Source organism: Coffea eugenioides, chromosome 2 (assembly GCF_003713205.1).
Source record: "Coffea eugenioides isolate CCC68of chromosome 2, Ceug_1.0, whole genome shotgun sequence".
Lineage (NCBI taxonomy): Eukaryota > Viridiplantae > Streptophyta > Magnoliopsida > Gentianales > Rubiaceae > Coffea > Coffea eugenioides.
This window is the reverse complement of record NC_040036.1, coordinates 1,239,611-1,264,781: the sequence shown is the minus strand read 5'-3', so window position 1 is coordinate 1,264,781 and position 25,171 is coordinate 1,239,611. Positions and strand designations below refer to the sequence as shown.

At 38.9% G+C, this 25,171-nt stretch overlaps 3 protein-coding genes and 1 pseudogene across 3 annotated transcripts; 1 reads left to right on the top strand and 3 right to left on the bottom strand.

Annotated features, from left to right (window-relative positions):
* Positions 1-1,608: 1,608 nt before the first annotated feature.
* LOC113762747 (probable pectinesterase/pectinesterase inhibitor 34) lies at positions 1,609-6,285 on the top strand. The gene is made up of 3 exons (XM_027306327.1): positions 1,609-2,904; positions 3,372-3,508; positions 5,238-6,285. Exons 1-3 carry the CDS (start codon positions 1,874-1,876, stop codon positions 5,933-5,935), a joined length of 1,866 nt encoding a protein of 621 aa, XP_027162128.1. The 5' UTR covers positions 1,609-1,873; the 3' UTR covers positions 5,936-6,285.
* A 3,400-nt stretch (positions 6,286-9,685) lies between these two features.
* Positions 9,686-10,573, bottom strand: LOC113762313 (annotated as a pseudogene).
* A 1,116-nt stretch (positions 10,574-11,689) lies between these two features.
* On the bottom strand, positions 11,690-14,368 carry LOC113763087 (phosphatidylinositol 4-kinase gamma 3). The gene is made up of 2 exons (XM_027306790.1): positions 12,906-14,368; positions 11,690-12,349 (listed from the first exon to the last, which is right to left on the bottom strand). Exons 1-2 carry the CDS (start codon positions 14,292-14,294, stop codon positions 11,954-11,956), a joined length of 1,785 nt encoding a protein of 594 aa, XP_027162591.1. The 5' UTR covers positions 14,295-14,368; the 3' UTR covers positions 11,690-11,953.
* A 4,616-nt stretch (positions 14,369-18,984) lies between these two features.
* LOC113761012 (dipeptidyl aminopeptidase 4) lies at positions 18,985-24,156 on the bottom strand. The gene is made up of 6 exons (XM_027303805.1): positions 23,852-24,156; positions 22,751-23,254; positions 21,832-22,023; positions 21,405-21,434; positions 20,176-21,285; positions 18,985-19,865 (listed from the first exon to the last, which is right to left on the bottom strand). Exons 2-6 carry the CDS (start codon positions 23,192-23,194, stop codon positions 19,314-19,316), a joined length of 2,328 nt encoding a protein of 775 aa, XP_027159606.1. The 5' UTR covers positions 23,195-23,254; positions 23,852-24,156; the 3' UTR covers positions 18,985-19,313.
* Positions 24,157-25,171: the final 1,015 nt, after the last annotated feature.

Genomic DNA, 25,171 nt, shown 5'->3' with positions numbered 1-25,171 from the left:
AGGAAACAAAAAAGAACTAAAACATGATATTTATGTAGGAAAAATAGCAATATAATAAAAAGTGGAATAGAGAATGGCACAGGGTGTGGGACAGAAGATCCGTTGCGAATTTAGGCCCTGTTTGGCAAGTGAGTTTTTTTGGATGTTTGTCTAAAATTTTATTGTAACTTACTTTAGAAGTTGTAGAAAAAATTTTTAAAATGTGTAAATTTTTGATATTTTAAAGTGTATAGTTTAAAAATTTTGAAATTTTTTTTGAAGTTATTGTGGCTAAATTTGTTAAAAAATTTGTAGCAAACAAATATAGCCAAAAACTTACTTGTCAAACAAGACCTAGTTTGGCACTAAAAAGGGTAGACACCATAATTCATCACTTTCTCCATTTTTTTTTTTTTTGCCCTTTTCGACCCTTATGACAACGCTACGCGAGCTAAAGTTACGAAATTTCGATCTACTTGGGCGGTCCCGTCTGTGTTAGGATTGGCAGCAAGGACAAGGCTAGTTTAAAATACGGGAAACCATTATGGAGCTTGTGCTATGTAATAGATTACCCAATCATTTTAGCATCCCAGTTCAAGTTTCTACTCGAATTCAGAAATGCAAAGCATAAGTAGCGGTAGATAATTGTGAGAAGAAAGAAAGAAAGCAAAAAGGGAATGCATGAAGTTTGGAAATTTTTTTTTTAAAAAAATGGGATGGCTGCCGAGTTGAGACAGCCCAGTAGCCAGCTTTGCTTTTTGACAGTTCTGCCGGCTGCCGGTGTTAGCCGGGCAGCAATGTTAGACTTTAGAAAAAAAAATTGCCTCTTTTGCTGCCGGGCTGTGTCGTTTCATACGTATCCATTGTCAGATCCATACATGCCTGATATTTTTTTTTTTCATCGATATTCTGAGTAATTAGCCGGTCTGTGTCAGGATTGGCAGCAAGGACAAGGCTAGTTTAAAATACGGGAAGAGGAGTATTTTAAAATAGCTTACTTTACAGTAACAAAGAATATATTCTATTCTCTCGGTGGGACGGTGAGAAAAAGGAATGAAACCTCAGGCCTAAAGTTGAGGGACCAAGAGAGTCAAGGGTTAAGGTATAGGAATAAACCACCGTTAGTTAACAATTCATTCTTCCTTCCGACATTACATACTACTCTTTCTTTCTGTATTTTTTTCATTCGGACGACAGTAAAATAATAACAATAATAATAATATAATACATACTCCCTGCTAACAAAGGAAACGAAAACAACAGCAGAGTCAATGTCAATAATATGAAAAAGTTTTGAAGAAAGCAGAAAACAGCACAGAACAAGCAAGTCAATAACAACACGTCCCCCTCAGACCTCTCCTTTCCTTCTCAATCCACAGCCCACTCTCCAGTGTAATAACTAATAAGCGAGCGGGCAAGGCAGCAGTGTGGCGGAGGAAGTAGAAGCCAGCTAATGCCCCCCTCGACATCGACCTTACACCAAACTCTCTCTCTCTCTCTCTCTCTCTCTCTCTCGCGCGCGCGCACACAACACGCACTAACTCTCATATACCAACTGCCCAAAGTATGTATAGGGGGATTACGATAATTAATACTAGCATGCTACTTAACAAAATATATCCAACTGCCCAAAATGGGATGCGGGAAAATATATAAAGCCTGCCACCCTCTTGCTGTCAGTTATCTCCCCCACGCCTCTCCAAGTCTCGAGTCTTAATAGCTGCTTTTTTCCTTCCACTTGAATACATTCCCATTCATTTTCCTCCAATCCATCGTATAATTTGCATTTTGCTGTCCACGAGTTCTGCATCTTTGAGTGAGTGACTTAATAATTGTGTTTATATAATCAGCAGCCAAAATTGTAGCAGTAATATAATACGAGCAAAAAGCAGGCATGGGCTACGGCAGGCTCGTTTCGGAGCCCGGAGGCTCCTCCAGCCGCCAAATGCTCCCCGACCCGTCGGACCAACCCACCACTTCCACTCCCCGGAAAAGCAAACTCAAGCCCCTCATCATACTGGCCGCCATTCTCATCGTGGCCTCAGCCATTTCGGCTGCGGTGGTTGTCGCCCTCCGAAACAAAGCCTCCAGCCATGCCGCCCTCCACCGCAAGCCTTCCAGAGCCATCTCTCGCACCTGCAGCAAAACCCGCTACCCGGCTCTCTGCGTTGACTCCCTCCTCGACTTCCCCGGCGCGCTCACCGCCTCCGACAAGGACCTCGTCCACATTACCGTCAACATGACGCTCCAGCGCTTGGGGAAGGCGCTCTACGACGTCTCCGACATCGGCTACGTGGCCATGGACGTGGGCTCCCGCTCCGCCTACGAGGACTGCCTGGAGCTCTTGGCGGACTCCGTGGACCTGCTCGCCCGCTCCCTCACCACCATGTCACCCGCCTCAACCGAAGGAGAAGGTGACGGCTCAGGCTCCTCATCCTCATCCTCATCCTCCTACGTGGGGTCCACACAAGACGTGCTGACGTGGCTGAGCGCAGCTCTGACCAACCAGGACACGTGCACGGAGGGCTTTGGGGAAGTCGGAGGAGGGAGCGTGAAGGATCAGATGTCGGAGAAGCTGAAGGACCTGACGGAACTGGTGAGCAACTGCCTGGCGATATACTCGGCGGCGGGGGGAGACGGTGATGATTTCTCAGGGATTCCGATAGGGAACAAGCGTCGGAGGTTGATGGGCGATGATGAGGAAGGTTATGGTGGTAACTATAAACAGCAGGAGGAGGAGGAGGAGTTTCCGAAATGGTTATCAAGGAAGGACCGAAGGTTGTTGCAGGTGCCGGCGACGTCGATTCAAGCGGATATAATAGTGTCGAAAGACGGGAACGGAACGGTGAAAACAGTGGGGGAGGCGATCAAGAAGGCGCCAGAGCACAGCACTCGCCGGATCATTATCTACGTCAAGGCAGGAAAGTAAGTTCGTTCACTTTCAAGTTTCACCTTCACGTGGGATGAGATCTACTCTCACAAATGCCCTTTTCTTTCTTTTTTTTTTTTTTTTTTTTTCAGTAAGTAGTGTAACCTTTTCACCCACTTTATAGTTGCTGCCTTTTTTTTTTCTCTCTTTGGTGATTAAGACTATGGTTGCCATCAATTGGCTATTTGTTGCTGGCACCGTCACACGCTGAATAGTGCTCTATTACTCTCTTTTTTAAAAAAAAAAAAAATTGTAAAAAAAAATTTACACGCTGGCAGTAGTGGATAGTCATCTTTTGGTCTTCCAAGTTGTGGATTGTCATCTTGACTTTGTGTTCAATCATCATTTGCTGCAAAGAGTGGCGGGAAATTGTGGCACCACCACCGACAAGATTTAATATTAATTGTATACGTTTGTGAGAATTTTTTTTTTTTTTTTTGGGTGGTGGATTGTCATCTTTCAGGTACGAGGAGGATAATTTGAAAGTTGGAAGGAAGAAGACGAATTTGATGTTCATCGGGGATGGAAAAGGCAAAACGGTGATTTCAGGCGGAAAGAGCATTTTCGATAAAGTCACCACATTCCACACCGCGTCTTTCGGTATGTAAAAACCCGCTCTATTCCCTTTTTAAACTCATTTGTTTTCTTCCCCGTTAAACCAACAGCCTTTTGTTTTGTGTTCTTTCATATTTTTTTTTTCTCTTATAAGCTGTAGTAATTAGTACGTAGTAAAAGGCGTCTTTGGCTTGCTTTATATTATTATATACATACACACACATATATATATATATATACACACACATTGAGGGTGTTGGTGTTGGTGTTGGTGTTGGTGTTGGTGGTGGGGGTAGAAATTTGACGCGCTTATTTAGTAGCAGTAGCTTAGAATCAAACTTTTGTGGGTGGCGGAAAACAAAAAGGGGGCATCAGATACCCCGGGCACAGCGGCATGGCCAATGTCCCAAATGGAAGAAGAAGGAAACGATGCACGTGTCCTCTCTCTCTCTCTCTTTTTCTTTTTTCTTTTTCTTTTTTTTTTCAATTTAAGGTCGCTTTTTTAACTTTTGTTTGTGTGGCTGCAAACGGGAAACCTCACGTTCTTTGCCCGTAGAATCGGGCCGATACCGTTTACGCTTGTTTATAGCTTAGCTCATGCATTATTGTATGACAAAATCACCCCCGACGAAAGATTTGTAGTCAACATCTTGACCCTTGTCTTGGACATTTCCGTGTAATATAAATATACATAATAGAATTACAGGATACAACAGTAATAATTATTGGGTAAGGAATCCTGCTTTCTATCTCTCTCTCTCTCTTTGTAAATGTTAGTAGTGTCTCAACTTTTTCAGCTAAAAGTAAATGTTTAATTAGTTCTTTTAATTTTTTTTGTGGACGCTTGAAAACTTGGAACTTTCCCATGCTGGACAGTATGATATGTCAAATTTTGAAAAGCCTGCCTTTCCCTAGCATTGGCCTTCCTCCATGTAATGATAGGAAGAATGTGTGTGTAAATAAATATATAAATGTTTCAATAATTTTTACTGAGCACATATTATACTACATATAAATGCTCTATATAGGAAAGAAGGAAATTGGTCGGTTCTGGTTTGGGAAATTTCTTTCTCTCATTTAATTCTAAAATTCCATTGCTCTTAAAGCTATGACGAGAAATCTCACACACAAAAAAAAAAAAAAAAAAAGAGCTATGATGAGAAATGACAACAGGACACATATGCATGATCTTACTTCTGTCAAATTTGATTTGCGCATACTAGTTGCAAGTATTGCTTCGTTTACTTGTGCGTGCATTTGTCTCGTGTTATTTATTAGTACACGTTAAGTGGAGGAGGAGGAGGAGGAGAGTTTTTGAGTTTTTGGCTTCTCTTCTTTTCCATCTTCAACGTTGTCTACTTGGAATTTACTTCACACTTGTCTGGCACTAGAATATGAGGATAGTGATGTGACCATAAATAAGTTGGTGGCCTCAATAATTATTATTATTGGAGTTGTGGGGCATATCCCATACTCTGTTACTATAACAGTATGATAGTTATGGACATCAATCGTCAACTTACGCGTGTTTGCAGCATTGAATTGTGTAGTATAGACTATAGAGTAGACATTCAAGTAGTTATGCGTACTCTCTTCTTGTGAGAGAGTACCTTCTTGTCCTACCTACGTACTTCAGTTTTGGTAAAAGATTCCAATTATTTTCCACCCTGTACTAGTACTACATCTCTCTTCCAAGGAAGTTCCAACTTTCTTTCTATAGTGCAATGCAAATTTATTAGTTACTCTATCCATCTTTGTCTGCTGCTGCGCACAGCGGCTACTGGTGCTGGCTTTATTGCAAGAGACATGACCTTTGAGAACTGGGCTGGTCCAAGTAAGCATCAGGCTGTAGCTCTTCGAGTGGGCGCCGATCATGCTGTGGTCTACCGGTGCAGCATCGTCGGCTACCAAGACACCCTCTACGTCCACTCGCAGCGTCAATTTTTCCGAGAATGCGACGTCTATGGGACAGTGGACTTCATATTTGGTAATGCCGCGGTTGTGTTCCAGAACTGCACTCTAAATGCTCGCAAGCCGATGAACCTCCAGAAAAACACCGTCACTGCCCAAAACAGAAAAGACCCTAATCAAAACACCGGGATTTCTGTTCATGCATGCAGAATCCTGGCGACGCCTGATCTTGAGGCATCAAAAGGCAGCTTCCAGACGTACCTAGGCCGCCCATGGAAACTCTACTCGCGAACGGTGTTCATGCTATCCTACATGGGCGACCATATTCACCCGAGGGGATTTCTGGAATGGAACGCAACGTTCGCTCTCGACACTCTGTACTATGGCGAGTACATGAACTACGGACCGGGAGCAGCCCTTGGACAGCGAGTAAAGTGGCCGGGCTATCGAGTGATCACCACGCCGGCAGAGGCCAGCAAGTTCACAGTTGCACAGTTCATCTTTGGATCGTCGTGGCTACCCTCAACCGGTGTTGCTTTTATGGCCGGCCTATCAACTTAAAAGAGGATGCCTGCCAGTTACTGTGCGTTTTTACTCCAATCATTGGAAGGATCGAAGGATTGTGGCGTCTTCCTATATATTTTATGTGGTCGGTTCCCTACCCACTCTACTACTATTTTTTTTTCTTTTCCGTTATGCATATTATGACTAATAAAGTAAATCGAGTTCCGTATGGCTCAAGATGGATAGGTTTTAGGTTAAATTAATTAAAATAACTGTTCAAAATTTATTTATCATTTGTATGTTACTTATTATTGTATACTGGTACTGAATGTAATTCTCAAAACCCCACTAAGTGTGTGAAAAAATAAATGCAAAAAGATTACAAGAGCAGAAAGGGGATTCATTCATTCAGCCGTTGTGTCGTTTTCACGACTGCTACTACTGATACCGCTGTATTACATTAGTAGTATTACTATATAATAAGGGATAATTTCAGAAACCTCCCCTGAGGTTTCTGACACTTTCACTGACATCCCCTGAGGTTCTCAAAATTTCACTTACCTCCCTTGATAAAAAATTGGGCCCCTTTTCTGACGTCATCAGGGCCAAAATTACAGATATATCCCAAGTAGTTGGGGTTAATTACTACCGTTTATGTTTAAGTTACATAATGAATTTTCTTATTCTTTACGTACCTATTCTTGTCATGCAAGATTACACGCCTGACTTCAAATTACGTACTTTGCAAGAAAATGTCTGTGGAGTCATTTGTTACAAGACAAGAAGTTCAATCAAATAAGAACAATTTATGTACACAGGTGGGATTGGGAATTCAAGCTTGTCCTTTTTGGTATTTAGGATAATGTTTTTATATGAACTCAAGGAAGATGGATAGCCTATTTTGCAAGGTTATTAGGTAATTTACCTTTGTGGAATTCTTGATATCAAGCCATTTGATTGCTAATGTGGACAGGTGGCTTAAGCGCGTAATAAGTGCCATGGATTCGAAGTTCGGCTGAAATATCACATATCGAACGAAGTCTTTATTAGAAACCTAATTAGAAACCTATTAGAGTTCAGTGAGCTCTCGTACTAAGCTCCACCGCCAACCCTCCATTTCGAAAAAAAAAGACAAAAGCAAAACAAAAGCAAACACACGAAGCGCAGAATAACGTTGAAACCCGCAAGCGGGATTATGTGTTTTTTCTATTTCAAGGTTAGCTCGCATGCGGGTTAATGTTATATTTGAGCGCGAGAAGAAAAAATTGGTAATTAGGCTCTTTGGGCATTATAAGTAAATATTTAAATTAATGGCAGTTTTATTACACCAATATTATTGTATTATCATTATTATGATTATTGTATTATTTCTTATGCAAATATAACATTTAATTATTTAAATTTGATTTTATTTTTACAATTTATAAAATTTTTATCACTTATATAATATTTTTAAAACCCTAATACATCTAAATTTGATTTTATTTTTCAAATTTATAAGATTTTTATTTAAAAAAATGGGATACGGATAAGATATCCGGTTGGTTCGATTTGCATAGGTGCATATGAGAATATCCGAATACTCCTGAAACCCGCAAGCGGGATTCTGTGTTTTTTCTATTTCAAGGTTAGCTCGCATGCGGGTTAATGTTATATTTGAGCGCGAGAAGAAAAAATTGGTAATTAGGCTCTTTGGGCATTATAAGTAAATATTTAAATTAATGGCAGTTTTATTACACCAATATTATTGTATTATCATTATTATGATTATTGTATTATTTCTTATGCAAATATAACATTTAATTATCCAAGCAGTTTGATTTTATTTTTACAATTTATAAAATTTTTATCACTTATATAATATTTTTAAAACCCTAATACATCTAAATTTGAATCTAATTTTCTACAAGTCATACTTATAAATGCGAAATCTAACAAAAAAGTTAAATACAATTTTTGCAGGTCAAATTTAACAAATGCGAGCTATTTGCAAAATTTTAAATATTTGCAACATTTTTTAAAACAAAAATTAGAAGCTTTCTGCAAATAATTCCCTACCTCTCAAAAAATACCAAAATAAAAAAGATAAGAGCTCGCATTTGCTTCCTAGAAATAATTCCCTAGCTCTTAAAAAAGGAAAAAAAAAAATTGAGAAGAGCTCGCATTCGTGGAATGCGAGCTCAATAACCAGAGCTCGCATTCCACGAATGCGAGCTCTTGTAAGCTCGCATTTGTGAAATTCACAAATGCGAAGACCCCCCTGACGGAAATTAAACCCAAAATCACCCCTTTTGTAGAATTTTTTTAAAATTCATCACAAAGTTGGAAATTTCTCAATAGAAATACAACTTGTCTGGATTCCTTTCACTCTCTGATATCATTACGGTTGCTTTGCGATTACAGCGGCAAAACCTGTTTTTAATGGAGAAAGATGTAGGTGAATTCCATGATTCTCCCCTATGGCTTGAAGAGGCCATGGTTGCAGCTAAAACTTTTTACTCAGAGCTCTAATTGTAGCACAGCAAATGCACTTGTTATCACTCCAAATTAGTAGCAAAGAATGTTAATAGCTTGAAACCTCAGAGGTAGTTAAGTTGCTTTGCTTTATATGCTATTGCTACTGAAACAGCAAACCTTCTGGCCGTTGCAATTTGCAGCTAGCCGTTGCAAAATCTGCCAAATAACTGTTGCATGGCACATCTGGTGCATGCAATTTTTTGTATTGCACTTACCCCCCCTCAACTTTACTAATTAGTCCAAATCATTTATTCTTCTTTGAATCTTCTACTAATACAACTTCTGCAAAGGGTAGCTATGGAATAAAAATACCTTCTCACACATGAAAATAATATTTTAATCTGATTTGGACTGGATTGTTACCACAAAATCAAAAGCAAGGGAGGTAAGTGAAATTTTGAGAACCTCAGGGGATGTCAGTGAAAGTGTCAGAAACCTCAGGGGAGGTTTCTGAAATTATCCCATATAATAAATATGCCTTAGGTTCTCTCTTCCAAGAGACAGAAGAGACGCGAGGGTGATGCTGACTTAGAAACAGTAGTGCTGATGCTGATGCCTGTGTCGGCGGCATTGGATCCCAAAAAGTAAATGCTTAAAACCAATTACAGGTGGGCAAGTCCTGGTTGAAATTAAAAGTTTTCTCTCTCCGACTCGACCTTTTTTTTTTTGTGACAAGGTTCATCCGACAATTACGTCAACTTCAGTTGAAAAATGAGTGATATAACCACAAATCAATTTTTGGTTTATGGGTAAAAGCGCTCACACTGCGCATGTCTGTGTCTGTCTGATCCGATTTGAAACAGCTATTTCCACTCGAACTATTGCACAAAGCTAATGGTGATTTTGGGTTACAAAATGAAAGGCGCATTTAAAAATATTATCCATTCTCACAAAGCGAAGTCTCATTTGGCTTTGTTGTAATGGAGGAAATAATTTTTTTTTTCATTTTTGTTAAGAGTGACGTAGATCCGCAGAAGAAAGAATAGGTATCCCAAAAAAAAAATTCCATCTAACGAGAGTCCTATAAACACTATTAGAATATATTTAAATGTTCGATTTTTAAAAATATAAAATTAATTAAAAAATCATATAAATATAAGAGGATTAATTAAAGGGAAATTTGTCAAATTGGTCCCTAACATTTATCAAAAACACTTTTTTAGTCCCTAACATATAAAATCAGCCAAAATTGTCCTTCACATTTAAATTGTGATCCAATTTGGTCCTAATGCTCGTTTTTGCTCCTTTCTCCGGCTAAAAATAGCACGCCCCTTTCACGTGGTCATATTTTCAAGGGCAAAATTGAAAAACACAAATCCCAGATCCACTGGGGACGATCCCTGACCTCACGATCTTTATCTTGCTTCGACTCTCTAAGGACAGGTTCACCACAACGGTGACTGAGTTCACCTGAACAGAAGCATATTTGGAGGTGATCAGAGGCCGGAGAGTCGAGAGTAGACACGCAGTGTAGAGATTCACTCGGGATTCCTCGTGGGTCCGGGTTAGTTTCCGGAGGGAAAGCAGAGCCTCCTCTTGCTCGAACACTTAAGAGCTCCGGAGCTTGGTCATGAACTTGTCTTCTTCGAGGGAGCTAGAGTGACACAAGGACTCAATATCTGAGGAGGACGAAGAAGAGCAGCAACAATAGGGACGGGTGGCTAAAGGTAGAGGAGTGGTGGGCCTGTTGATGACAGTGGCGGCCGTCACAAATTCCTTGGAGCTGGCGGAAATTTGACTAGGCGTTCGAGTCAGCTCGGTTTCTTGGGAAGAGAACTTTGATAATTGATGATTAGGCTTCTGTTGGGAATGGGAAGCGAGCAATAAGGTACAAAATGAGGTTATGAGCGGAGCAGAAATCGAAGGGTTTGGGAGGAGGGGTAAAGAGAGTAAAATGGCACCAGCAGAGAACAGCGGACTTGAGGGCGAGGTTAGGGATGAGGGTGGAGAAATCGGGAACAGAGCTGTCGGGGAGGGTGGGCCTGAAGTTGAGGGACTCGCAGGCATCGATGCAGTTACGCTCGAAGGAGTGGCCGGAGGAGACAATAACGGGGTCAACCATGAGGGAGCCGGGATGGGGCAGACGAATTCCAGAGGAGGTTGGATTTTTTGCTTTGGGGATTTCTCAAAGTGGATTTTCCACTTGGGTAGCTGCTTCTGCTTGGCGCCACTGCCCATCTCCCTTTTCCATTGCTGTTTTGATCCTGAAAAGGTTTTCATATGTGAGGGATATTACGGATCGATTGGGAGATTTCAAATCGGGTAGGTATTGCCGATGATGATAATGATGATAGCAGTAATCTTATCAACTTTGAAAGAGGAATTGTATTGCTGATTACAATTGGGGACATGATGATGATAAGATTCTACCGCTAGCTGATGAATCTCTCTCTCTCTTTGTCTCTCTCGGTGCACAAATTGCTACACAGTGTAACAGACTAGCCAGTTGAGTAAAGCTTTTGTTTTCCAATTTTGCCCTTGAAAATATGACCACGCGAGAGGGACGTGCTATTTTTAGCCGGAGAAAGGAGCAAAAACGAGCATTAGGACCAAATTGGATCACAATTTAAATGTGAAGGACAATTTTGGTTGATTTTATATGTTGGGGACTAAAAAAGTGTTTTTGATAAATGTTAGGGACCAATTTAACAAATTTTCCTTAATTAAATATATCGATTGGATTAACTGTTTTTGAGAATGTTTTTGAAAAATGTTACTATAACGGAGTTTTTATAGTATATTTTAAGATATTTTTAGAAAATATTTTGAAATATTTAAGAGTAGAAGAATTTTTAGAATATTTTTTAAATATTAAAAAAAATTTAGACTACTTTTTAAAATACCTTTTAAAGTATTTTTAAAAATTTTTAATAATATTTAAAAAACTAATTTTTGAAAAATTCTCGAATTTAAAAATTTTAGTAATATTTAAAAAACTCTTGAATTCAAACATAGCCATATAAGAAAAATAATAATTATTAGTATGCTTATATATATATATATATATAAAATAGGTTGACTGAAATGTAGATATGTTAACAAATACTCATAGAACATCCATTCAAAAAGGCCCCAAAAATTTTTGAAAATTCAAATGGGATTATCCTTCATGGTAATTAGATTCCTTCGTGACCAACAAATACCAGCTAAATTGGTAGAATCCTCTCAGGACACAGAATCAGAGAAAACAAAGGCACCTGAGGAGAAACTAACGGTAGACTTTCCTCCCCTTTTCCGTCAATACCGACGCATACATGCAGGTGTCTGTGTGTGAAGAGAGAGAGCTCGTCAAGGGGAAAAAACGCAAAAGAACAAAACTAGAGATAAACACGAAGAAAGAACAGAGATTTGACGAGACCATGGTATCAGGTAACACTTTTACGAGGAAAGCGATGCTTTCAATTCTCAGTTTCAACAGTCATAATGCTCAAAAGAGCGGAGTTAAGCGCAACAAAGTCATAGGGTCGCGATGTAGGACTACCCAGGAGGGATAGAGATTAAGCAACATCCTTGGCCGTCCATCCTCCATCCGACCAGTCACAATATTCTACGTACATTCTACCTACCTACATATTTACTTGCAGACATGGCATCAAGGTAACGATCCATGATCAATGACACCGACTCGAGGAATGCAGCATCGCTCATTCCAGGAAGCACAGCTTCTTGTGCTTCTCGGACAATTTGCTCAATAACCGATTTCTTCTTCAGTGTTTCCCTGCACATGATGTTTCCAATTTGAAATGCATTAAGCCCTCTCCCTGCACCTTTTTTCAACAGCATGGTGGAGATGCGAAGGATGCGCGCGCAATCAAATGGAAGTTCCCATCCATGCAGCCTCAAAAGTTCATTATCTTTCTCAGCGTCGAGCGAGTTTATGTAGGCAATTATCTCTGGCGAAAACGGTTGGCGTGCTTGAGGCCAATTAAGCCAATCAAAGGTGCAGTCTTTGAACTGCAGCAAGGAAACAAGAAGAAAAAAGGCAAACCAATGAAAGAACAATACAACAAATCAGAAAGAAGAAACACAGGATGGGAAAGAAATAAACCTCAAAACAATGGCAATGATCAAGGTAATCTAAAATCCTCACGAATGGAAATCTCACTATTGGTCGTTGCCGTACCCATAAAAGTACGATGCAAAATATACTAGACTTCTTTCAAATGAACTTTTGTCCTAAAGCTACCCGCTTTAAGTATCTCTGCACAAAAAAACTAGGCACCTTTCTCAGGAAACTACTTGTTACCAGAGTGTAACATCAAAATCTGACACTTATATGTTTTGGAACAGGATGTAGCCTCGGATTTAATTTCCAAATTAACTTGTTTTACACAGGCATCGGGACACCATCATTAACCTCAAATGCTCATGATAGTACAGAACATGACACTTTCTAGGTGAATTAACTCCCAAAGCACCCAATGTAACCCCTGCCTTTAGTGTTCTTAAAATTTCAAATGGTTACAATAAGTTCAATCAAGTCGTCATGTAGAAAGTTCGATGTGCTTACATTTTCAGGCAAGCAGTAGCCATGATCAATTGGAATGAGGTTAATCCGACCTTCTTCGGAATCTTTGCAAACCAAGATGTTGCCAGCATGCCTGTCTGCATTTGCTAACCTAATATCCAGAACACAAATCTTGTGTACTTCATCCACAGGATAATTACGGGGCCCCATGTCCTCACAACTGCCGCAGTTCTCCATGAACAATTGGAGTGATCCAACCTTAGTATTCTTATAGGATGGGTGAAAGCCCTCAGAATAATTGAATGCTTCATGTTGACACTTGACAATCACAGTTGGGGGAACGCCAGCAAAGCCTTTCTCATTCTTAAGATACGAGCACTGTCCACCCTTTGGATGATCCAAGATGTATGCTGCAACTTCCCTTACAGCCCCTTCACCAACTCGTGTCCCTTTTTTCAACCCTTCACCATTGACGGACAAGGGAACCCCTCTAGGGTTGTTTACAGCCATGGGTTCCTCATCAACTGGCTTAAATACAGAAATATACTTCTGACCAGATGAATCTTGCATGAAATAAACACCCCCTGACCCCTCAGACGACATAATCGGTGGATTACCCTTCTCCAGTCCATGGTAAGTGGCATCAACAAGTTGCTTAATCACAGATGATAGCCTAATATTTGGATTGACTACTAGTGGTTCCAAAAAGAATTCTTTCTCCAAAGGCCTTATGGCAGCAACTGGAAGTTTCTCAACTAATGATTCCACCTCAGAACTTCTCTCATCTACTGAGTCAGCCCTCCTACTCTTATCTACTTCTGATGCAACAATCGAGACTTCAAAATCTTTTCCAACAGGCTTAGCTCTAACTTTTGCTGACTTACGGACAAGCAAGTGTATTACTGCTTCATTGGTCTTACAAATATCATCAATGAGCCTCTGATCTTCTAGTTCCTCACCATCACATACTAACTCCTGATCCTTGAGATCGAGAAATTCATTCCCGCTTCTAGCAATCTGCTGTTTCACATAGCCCACATTTCTCTTTCGTCCAACATGGAACTCAAACTCTTTCCCACAAACAGTTCTAACAGTAATCGCCTGGAGATCTGATAGCCTAAGGACCAAATGCAACACATTCCCATCAGTGACCCCATAGTCCTGAACACGGGAATTATTCCGCGATAATTCTTTCCCATCAAAAACAAGTTTCTGATTCTTCACAAAAAATCCCTTACGGTTCTGTATCCTGAGCTTTACAGAAGCAATAGAATCAGACCCCATTACCTGCATAGGTATCACAGACCCTCCAATTGCAAGGAAAATTACGATGGATTCATTTGAAAAAGCCCCATTTCTACCCAAGACATGACCAGGAAAGTTCCAATAATCTTCATAAACAGGAGTAAGAGCCACACTGGCAATCGACATTGCAGCTCCAATAGATAATCCTCCCCTGTATATCAAGCGGTAAAGTTCTCAATTTTTTAAGAGCCCACCACAACAATCACCACTTGACAAAACCATACAACACGCTAAAATTCCAGAAACCTATCAATCCACAAACAACAATTTATCACGTCAGAACCAAGAACCCAAGAATATTCACAAATCAAGAACCCAAAATTTAGCCTGAAGGGACCGAGTACAAGGAAATGAGGCAGAACCCTTACATCGATAGTAGTAAACAAAGCACAAGGATTTGTAATATTGTGGTGCTATGACCTGAAACTCAATTGCACCGCCCTTCAACACATTCTCAACCTGCAAGATACACCATCACCAAAAGCAAAATCTTTTTCCACTAAGAAGGCAGAAAGTTTTTGCCTTTTCAGGATTCCCGGGTACCAATTATGGTCTAAACAAGAAAAACCAACCGAACTTAAACGTGGTACATCTTGACTTCAACAATGTCTAATAGGGCAGGAAAAAATTTGAACTTCTTATCGGGAAGAGGCAAAAGGAAAGTTCAAAGGTGAGCGTGGCAAATTGCAGAACAAATTGTAATTAAAATTGAAGGGAAATTATCGAAGGATCTATCCAAAACCCATAATATTTTCTTCTCCAATATCCACGATCACCTCCTGCATTTTTTTTTTTTTTTGGTTCAAGAGGACCTTTTTTCCCCCCGTTTCTTGCTCTGCACTTACTTTGCAGGAGGAGACTTTTTTACCGGGGGCACAGACAGGGAGTGTAATGAGTGAAAATTTTTACTACCATTTGCGTTGGGGGCTAATTTGGATTAACCAGTACAGCTGGGTAGATGTAGCCATAGTGTTGCTGGAGGCCCCACGGAAATGATGGCACGTAAGCACTTTCACCGCAAGTATCGGGGGACCTTACTACCATGTTCTAGAACTTTGCATAGATTTGAAAAGAGGTTAAAAAATAATTAAAAAAAAGTTCTTCCTCTTTTTATTTTTTTGTTTTCTTTAAGTGATAATATCAGAGACCTCCCTTGAGCTTTATCCTAATATCACTTTGCGCCCTTGAAGTTTTAAAAATAATCACTTACCTACCCTAATAATTGCAAAAGACTATACTAACCCTCAATTGATATATAATTCACATATCAAATAAATGGAGGTCAAAATTAAATAAAAAAGAAACAAATGTCACTTTTTTCTTTTTCTCTGTCCTCCAATTTTTTGTCTTACTCATTTTTTGGATGATTATGTGATTTTTTATTTGTAAATTATAATAAATTAAATTTTGTTTATTTTTAACTTTTTTGTAATTGTGATAGAGTGGAGTATCATTTCTTTGTTTATTTTAGGTTGACTTTTATAATGATCAGTATAATTTAAAAGGTTTTGGCAATGATTAAGAAGAAGTTGGAAAAAATATAAAGTTTATAAGAAATCGATTTTGAACATATACAGTTAAATTAATCAAGTGTATTTCTTTGCAAATACCTTTTTTATTTTTTAAATACATATTTTTATGGACTATAGCATTATGATGTGGTAGTACTATTAGATATTATTTTTTTAAATGATAGTTTTCTTGAAATAAACAAAATGATTTAAGTGTATTTTTATTTAACAAGTAGAAGGATAGTTTAGATTGTTAAAAAAAGAATTTCACAAATAACAAAAATAAGGGAAGTAAGTGATATATTTAAAACCTTAATGATGCCAAATGATAATAAGAGAAATCTCAGGGGAGGTTTCTGATATTATCCCCTTTTAAACCCTTCTCTCTTTGATTTTATTTTAATTTTAAATGAGACAAGAACAATTTCTTTCCTAAAGTTGAACAAAGAAAAATAACCAAAGAAGATGAAATAAACGTCATCATTAGATCTTGTTTTGCATAACTTTCTTTGATGAATCAATAAAAGATGTAGAATTTATATTGGACTTAATAGTAGTGGAGAGCTCGAACTTAATACATTTGGAATACATGTCCTGATGTGAAAAATGCAATACTTGAATTACTCCTTGGGTGCAGTGAAATTGCATTTTTAGTTGGCAATTGGAATGACTGCACAACTGTAGCCTCGATCCAAGAGGAGTAGCATCTGTATCATTGCTTGGGAACAAAGGCAACAGAAAGCACGTTTCCGCTCAGTTATGTGTCTCAAGAACAGAAGGAAAGTTTTATTATGGCAAAGCGCAATTCAGATTTGGTAGATCCCAGCATCCGCCCCTTCCTTTAGTGCCGGCGGCAAGCCTGTCCTTCTTCTATTCTCTTTCATCCGTCGTCGGTAGGCCTGTTTGGAAGCCCTGTTTTTTACCAAGTTTTTATTATACTAGTTTTTTAACAACTTGTGCTACAGGAACCCCCAAAAACTTATCAAAGTTTTTAACCTACACACTTAAAATATCCAAAACACCCCAAAAAAAATTCCCTTCTCCTTTTCTTCTTCTTCCTCCCCCACCACCACCTCCATTGCCGGCTCCGTCGCCGGTTCTCGCGCCAATTTCCGGTGCCGGTTCTCACGCCAATTTCCCCGGTGCCGGTGCGGTCTTTTTTTTTCCCCCTTTTTTTCCTCTCACCCCTCTTCCTCCCCTGCCATCATCCTCTCTTGTCTTTTTTTTTTCTCTCTACGTCTGGCCCATTTCCTCTCCCAGCTCTCGTGGAAAAAAAAAAAAAAGAAAGAAAAGAAAGATGGTGAGAAGCGGGAAGGGGGACAGGGGAGGCGAGGGTGGCGGGGTAGAGGGGGTGGCAGGGGGAGGGAAAGGCGGGGAGAGGGGCAATGCTGCTGGGGTGGCGGAGGGGAGGGGGAAGGCGGGGGAGGGGGAAGGGGAAGGGGTAGAGAGGGACGGCGGGGGGAGGGAAGGGCAGAGGTGGCGGAGGGAGGCGGGGGAGGGAGAAGAGGGCAAGGGGGAAGGGGCAAGGGAGGGGTGGCGGAGGGAGGGGGAGGCGGTGGGGGAAGGGGCAGAGGGCGGTGGCGGGAGGAGGGGGAAGGCGGGGCAGAGGGTAGGAGAAGGGGAAAGGGAGAGGAGGGGTGGCGGTTGCTTGGCAGGCTGCTGGGGGTTGGCGGAGGTAACGGAGGAAGAAGAAAAGAAAAGAAGAGAAGAAAAAGAGAGGAAAGGAAAGAAAAGGAAAGAAAGAAAAAGAAAAAAAAGGGAAAAAAAAGAGAAAAAAAAACAAGAAAAAAAAGAAAAGGAAAAAAAAAGAAAAAAAAGTTTTTCATCTTACAAAAACTTCTACAAAAATTTTCACCTTACAAAAACTTCTACAAAATTTTTTCAAAAACTTCTACAGTGCACTACAGTAAAGTTTTAGACAAACTCCCAAAAAACTCAGGTTCCAAACAGGCATTTTTCCCAAAGATCCCTTACCAGGCTTCTCAATCAAGTTTGGGATAATTTCAAAAATCTCCCTTGTGGTTTATGACAATTTTACTTATCTCTCTCTAATTTTTAAAATTTATACTTACCTCCCTTAATTTGACACTTTTAATAATCAAACCTTAAAATAGGATAAAAACTTAAATGAATATCTTAAGGTGCTCTTATTTTAAAAAGTTTAATTTATTCTTCTAAACCATTATAAAGTAATTTGGGACAATTATAAAAGAAATGATAAAATACAGAAAACCCTTTTGTGATTTTATCAAAGGTCACGAAACCCCTTTATTATTTAAAAACACCCAAATAGCCTTCTTTGTATTTTGGACTAATATAGGAAGTGGACGAAAACCTTCTTTATTAACGGAGAACTGTGAAATTTCAACTCTACCCTTAATTTAAAATACCAAAAATCAATTGGGGGCATCAATTTTAGTTTTTTGGGGCCTCAATTTCTACCCTTAATTTAAAATATAAAAAAATTGAAAAAGAAGGTTTGGGGCGGGGGGGGGGGGAGGAAAGGGGAATATGAAACCCATCTTATGGATAAGAAGTGCAAACAAGGGAGCTTATTAGAATATTAAGGTTAGCATTATCATTTTAAATGGACAAGGAAGATATGCATAATTTTTAAAATTATAGGGGTGCTAAGTGAAATTGTCAAAAATTTGAGGTTTCTAAATTTGTCCCATTAAGTTTTAAACCCTACTTGATAACCCAATTCAGCACTTAAATTTAATAGATTGAGATCCTAACATATTTAGACCGTTTGATAACCAAAAATTGAACATCTGAATTAATTAAGTAGCATTGAATTTCCTAGACAAAACTTGATCCGAAAATTAAGTGATAAACTATTTACTTATCACTAAATGTGATACACACTCAAATATATTAAATTTAATACTTACAATTTAATAATTTAATGACTTCAGATTTCATATTTCAATTTTTAGTTTTATCAAACGCACCCTTAGAGTTTTAACTTGGCCAAGAAGAATGGTACAATCTTTCCACGAGAAGAATGGTACAATCTTTCCCACTATTTTAAAAGAAATGGGGGAGAGTAATTAGCCAGACGAGATATTAATTGACATTGAATTTCCGGAGACCTATCCACATGTATTTCAAAGTACAAAGTCTGATTAGGTGATTTGTCTACTAGTACACAAATCTATTTGTAACCAGCAGTGCAAATACCAGTGCTTAGTTCGACATTTTATTTATGCCTCTGAATTTGATTTGCTGAAATGTTCTGTGAGCCACATGCCCCAGGCCAATGTATTGGCATTAGCCAAAACACATTAGCAGAAAAACAATCATACAAAAGAAAAGAATAAACTGCAATGTTATTCCGGTGTCTCTCAACAAATGCAGAGTTTACTCGTAAATTTTGTACACGAGCACGTATGGTACATGGCAGCCAATACAAAGCTCAATTACAAGTTCTGGGTATTGGACACAGCTAAAATTGTTCAGCGAATCAAAAGAAGAAAAAAAGGCCTTTTTTTCCTTTATTGCCAGAGAATCCCGAAAAGGGGATGGAAAAAGAACGGGAAGAGATGAAAGTATGAAACTGAGACTACAAGAGTTTCTCAACCTGATGAGGGACAGAACCAACTGGAACAATGAATCACAACTGGCTCATTCATCACAAATTCCTCTCAATGAAATCCCATATCCTCTCTTCCATATATATACGGTCCCTATGCCGGCGGGGCATGTGCCGCTCGTCAGGAAATATCAACAACTCATAAGGCTTACCAGCAGCCACCAACGCATTTACAAGCCTTGCAGTGTGCCTAAAATGCACATTTTCATCAATCATACCATGCACGAGCAGCAACTTCCCCTTGATTTTCTCCACATGGTGCATCACAGAGCTATACAAATAACCTGACGGATTTTCAGCGGGCAAACCCATGTACTTTTCAGTGTAAAATGTATCATACCCATCCCATGACGTTACTGGGGCACCAGAAACAGCACACCGAAATACTTCAGGAAACCTTGCCAAAGACATAGCTGAGAGGTATCCGCCATAGCTCCATCCGTACAATCCGATATGGCCTTGGTGAGCTAGTCCATTTTTTATTAGCCATTCAGCTCCGCTTAATTGATCTTCAGCATCAATATGGCCACAATTATACTTCAGTGCACCTTCAAATTTGAGTCCCCGTCGAGCAGTTCCTCTGTTATCCATCTGAAAAAGGGAAAGGACTCGAGATCAGAATTAAGCTGTTCCTGTATCTTCTACAATAAACAGCTGGGAATGTTACAATGTCATGGCAAGAAACTAGAAAACAGATAAGTTATTTGTGACATATCTTCTGTGTAGGAATCCCAACCTTTGGGCAGATTCCACAAATTTAAGAAGGCATCTAAACTTGGTACAAATCGTGCACTGATTACAAGTGTAGCACACTTTTGCAAAGTACAATGGGGTGCATAGAAACAAAGAAAATGATTCTTCATCAGATAAATAGTTTGATCTCATCTAAATATCAGCTAACCTTCCATACTAGGATGCCTTTGCTTCTAAGGTACTGAGCCCTCATGTCTACAGTGTTCACCCAGGAATCACAGACTAGCTGTATGCTGGGACCACCATAGACTTGAATCATAGTTTTATATGGTGGTGGTCCAAATCTTGAAGGATCAGGCTTGTATAGCACCCCATACAAAGCAGTCCCATCTTTTGCTGGTATCTGAACTATCTGTGGAGGCTCAATCTGGAGCTTTTTGAACCTGGGAATGCTCAGCGGTTGCTCGTACAAAGGCATAACTAAGCTGCCATCATGTAGGGAGCAAAGAGATATTCTTGGAGGTGTATCCAGTGAATCATGAATATCTATGAAACTATGCAGTTGGTGGTCAAGGACAACTATATGTTTTCCCTTTTCTCGAGTTAATCTCAATGGGGCCTCCAACGGACAGCTTGCATCTGGAAACAATTTAGCACAGTATAGATGAGACTCTAAAGGGCCATCTAAAGTTCCTGCAAAGTATACGAGGCCAGCAGCCTCATTTACTCCAGCAACTTGCTCAACCATCCAATCTCCTTGAGTTATAGGTCCCAAGCAAACTCCATTTGAGTCATGAAGATACAGGTGTCTAAATCCTGTTTTCTCACTCGCCCAAATAAATCCCCCATGGTATTTATTGAGTCCTTTATCCAAAGGGGTGAAGCAATCATGCAGAGTGATCCATGTCTCATGCTCTTCTTCCACAAGGACTTTCCTACAGCCTGTTTTGATGTCAAACCTGAGGATTTTCAGCTTAGAATGCGATCTACTCAAAACCTGAGCAGTAAGAATATTTCCATGCATCCAGTTTACTCTTGCTAAATATTCCTCATCACCATCAGCTTCGACCTTTTCTCCACAGAGAAGATCCATCCACACCACAGGACCTCCAACAACAGAAACCACCCCAAGGCGCACTTTGACATTGGGCCCCCCAGCAAAAGGGTAAGCATGGTCCTCCTGTGCGTCTGATCCAACAGAACTTTTACCTTGGTGCATGATTCTGAAAAGAGGTATCTCAGATGAATCAACCTGTGTAAATGCCAAGAACTTGCTGTCCAGTGACCACCAGTAACCATTCTTTCGTTCCATCTCCTCCTAGAATCAGAAAGATGGTTCCAATCAACTCTGTGCATTAACCTATTTCTTCTCCCATAATGGGCACTAAACTATTGAAAATCTCAGAAAATCTAATGAGAGAGAATGAATTATCTCACCTGTGCTATATATTCTGCAAGACCATGCATCTGAAACAACCCAAACGAGAAATGATCATCATATTCATACATCTTAAACATAATTCAGTCCAACAAAAAAGGTCCATGAAATGGACCATAATACAGGCGTAATAAGACAAAACGTTGAAGGCATAACACTTAATTGTTGTTCTTGGCAGATTACTGTCATTAGAATAGACCAACAAGTTTAAATGAGAGCCAAATTTGGCCAAAAAGATCAAATGATGAAAACACGATTCCAAGAGGTCATAAATTGCAAACACAATTGGTGGGTAACCTGCACTGCTAAAATACACTTATTTGTACACTATGATTGGTCAAAATGATCTCTCTAATTTGTAGACTTCATATATATCATCATAGGGGCCATCTCAAGTATACCAACAATATTGGACTTTATGCTTACTAGATTGATTCCATCAGCACTGGATGTCAACTGCTTTGAATCGTTGTATAAAAGGTTTAACACATGAAGCTCACTATCTCTGACATATGCAAGCATGGTTCCATCTGGGGAGATGTGTGGATCAATAATTGGAGAAGATGCTACACTTGGAATCTTAAGCTCTGGCTGCAGATGAAAATCCTGGATATATATCTGTGATGGATCAAACAGAAGTAGGTTAGATGCGCACAGGCCCATGTCAGTAGATGAAATGGATTCTTGTGTAAATGAACCATTGGAAAGCATTTTTTTTATGCAAGCAAATACTGTAGCACTTTTTGTGATAATTTCTTAAAAATACTGTAGCACTTTTTGATGTGATGTATGCAAGATAAAAAGGTGATTGAAAAATATATTGATAATGTAAGCAAAAAACCTTTTGAAAAAAAACCAGTGTCCAAGCAAACCCATTATTTCCTATACCAAGTGGAAATATAGCGCAGCCATGCAAATGATAGTTCCCAAGTTTTAGCAAGTCAATAATCTGAATAGCTATTAAAAAGACTTAAAATCGTTAGACTTCCTTGGCATCTTATTCCTACAGAAAATTCCAGGTCAAGAAGAGCAAAGAAAACAGAGAATTTTAAGGCAGCATAGTTCCAAAAAGACTGGAAAAGGGGTTCTTTTCGAACACATTTTTGTGCATTTGGAAAGAGCACTCCAGAGCAACTTTGTTAATCTCGTCATGTCCCTCAATGACAAAACGATACATCCTACCACTGGAGAAAAGAAAAACCAAAAAATAAAAATAAAAAAGGAGAAGCTTTTGCTTCAGCATTCCAAAAATAAATAAATAAGAGTAGCTTTCGCTTCAGCATTCACCCATGAGAATGGTCTTATATATGCAAAAGGAAAATAACATGGAGGTAAGGAGACACACCCCAACAGGTAATGGCACCATGACAGCCTTCTTTTTCGAGCTTGCCTTCACCCATTCATAGCGAGTTACCCCCAATCCACGTTCCCTTGACCTCTCCCTCCTCAACTTCTCTTCTGCAGATAAGTTATTCTCATCAAGTCCACCATCTGGAGGACTGAAAAACAATTCTTGCTTGCGGCTTTTCAGATCAAACACAAAGAGATTTCTGTTCAAACTTTGATCAGGACTAAATAAGTATGCCACCAAGCTATCATCAGGACTGAAGCTAACCAATGTTGGAGCTCCAAAACCTGGCAATGGGTATTGGACAATTTCTTCAACAGGAAAAACGAAGCAGTCATCTAATGGTTGTACCGTAGCTGGATCAGTTACTGGCATGTCGAAAGAAAGTGATCTCCGACGTTTCAAAGTCTTCTCCTTTTCATTTGCATCAGTCGATTGCATTAGCAATTAAGTGATCCAAAATTGAACAGTTTACACATCAAACCGTGCAAACTGACAAATCTGCAAGCCATCCAAAGTCAATGGCTTCATTATAGCTTTAGAAAACAAAGTCAATGGCATGCTTTAGTTCAAAAGGAATTGGAAAGTTAATCAGTAATCAATTTAAAAATGTCAAACAATTAATCTGGTTCATGACTATAAAACAAGAGGAAACCCAAAAAAAGAAATTCAAGTGGGTAATTTAGTGAAAGTTAAAAACATTAGCCAAGATTCAATTTCTCCCACTTGGCATACACCTTTGCTATTAAAATTAATTCAAATTCTCCATTTTTTGGCTTTATTTTCTTTTGACAAAAAAGAAAAGCTCGTAAAAGATTCCTCATCTCAATTGAGCAATTATTAGTTGAGGAAAAAAACAACAGACTAAAAAAGAGAAAAAGGCACCGTATCTGCCAATAAGGTTTCGGAAAAAAATAGAAAGTTCGATAACGACTGATATAATCCAGTAAGTGCAGGCAAATATTTCGACTGTTGACTAGCCTGTAAATTTAATCAATCAGCAAAAAGGGTAAAGAGCCCATAAGGGCTATAAACTTTTAGTTCAATCTATCATCCATAAGAAAAAGCCTAAATGTGGAATTGGGATTGGAATCAGACCTGAACCAGAGAAAGATTTGATTTTGATCGGCCCCGTCAGCAGCAAAAGAACAGTAATAACTATGAGATCTCCGTTTCTGTGAGCCGTTTGATTCAGTGTTCTTCCCTCTTCTTCTTCCTTATTACATAATATAACCTCAGAGAACTCAAGACAAAATCGGAGAATCTAATGGACCTAAAGTTCAGATTGTTCGACTTTTTGACGTGGAGCAATTAGAAATCGACGTGAAGAAAGGAGCGGATAAATAAACAAATATATATATATATATATATTTGGTTCTGTATCAGTTTATGTCCCTGTTCATACAATCAGCCAGTCACGGAAGGGACGAATGCCAAGGGCTTCTAGGGGGATAAAAAGCCTGAGGGGGCTACAAGTGAAATCAAACTAACTTGAAAATATTTCACATATAGTCCTTCACTTCTGCAAATTATCATTTCTAATCTACTCATTCTTGAAAAAGTGCATATTCACCACTTGAACGATCAAAATTGATTTAGTTAATCCTGTATGGATTCCATGTCCGCGGACACTGCTCCCCAAAAAGTAATACGAAGCAAAGTTAAAAGTATGGTTTTGATATGTTCGTTATTTTCCATATTAAGGGTATGAAGGTGTATCTTAATGCATACATATCTTTTTTTTTTAATATAATAAAAAAATGTTTATTCTTTTTTTTTTCTTCCTCAAAATATTAACTCTCTACATCATTTTCTTGACCAAAAATAATGATTGGAAATATGTTGTCGATCCAAATCGGATAACATGTTAATGATCCAATTTGTTATGTCGAATTTTTAACTTGACTATAGTAAGACATTGTTAATGTCAAGGACCAAAAAAAAAATTTTACAATATGATCCGCTATGTGTCCAATATTACCCCTTAACCCACACTTTTTACAAGATGTAATGTGAAGGCCCGGTAAACCTTCGGATGGCTACTCAAGTAGAATTGTTAATTTTTTCAAAGGAAGTAGTGGAATTACTTTGGGAGTTGGTATATCTATAGATTTGGGTTCAAATTTTATGTCTAAGAATTGGGAGAAAAGGACGCGCAAAAGGGTATAATATATACATATATATATATATATATTTACACATGCAGGAATTATGTTGATTTTAAAAGCTACAAACTTTTAAAACTTCAATTTTGTTTTTCAAAATAATAGCATCGGCTTGATTATGGGGGATAGAGGGTGACTTTTAAACGCTACAGAATTTTGACCATAGTGCAATAGTTTCACCTGTTCGAGAATGGAGGGAAAATGCATATGCAAATTGGACGACTCCACCACCAGAGTTCGTTAGAATCAATGT

Excerpts from the sequence above, each read along its gene's own strand:
- LOC113762747 (XM_027306327.1), top strand. The coding sequence starts at position 1,874 with ATGGGCTACGGCAGGCTCGTTTCGGAGCCCGGAGGCTCCTCCAGCCGC. Across the intron at positions 2,905-3,371 it reads ATCTACGTCAAGGCAGGAAA|GTACGAGGAGGATAATTTGA; the intron begins GTAAGTTCGTTC and ends GTCATCTTTCAG. Across the intron at positions 3,509-5,237 it reads ATTCCACACCGCGTCTTTCG|CGGCTACTGGTGCTGGCTTT; the intron begins GTATGTAAAAAC and ends TGCTGCGCACAG.
- LOC113763087 (XM_027306790.1), bottom strand. The coding sequence starts at position 14,294 with ATGTCGATTGCCAGTGTGGCTCTTACTCCTGTTTATGAAGATTATTGG. Across the intron at positions 12,350-12,905 it reads GCTACTGCTTGCCTGAAAAT|TTCAAAGACTGCACCTTTGA; the intron begins GTAAGCACATCG and ends TCCTTGCTGCAG.
- LOC113761012 (XM_027303805.1), bottom strand. The coding sequence starts at position 23,194 with ATGCAATCGACTGATGCAAATGAAAAGGAGAAGACTTTGAAACGTCGG. Across the intron at positions 22,024-22,750 it reads TGGTGCCATTACCTGTTGGG|ATATATATCCAGGATTTTCA; the intron begins GTGTGTCTCCTT and ends GATCCATCACAG. Across the intron at positions 21,435-21,831 it reads GTGCTGATGGAATCAATCTA|ATGCATGGTCTTGCAGAATA; the intron begins GTAAGCATAAAG and ends GGGTTGTTTCAG.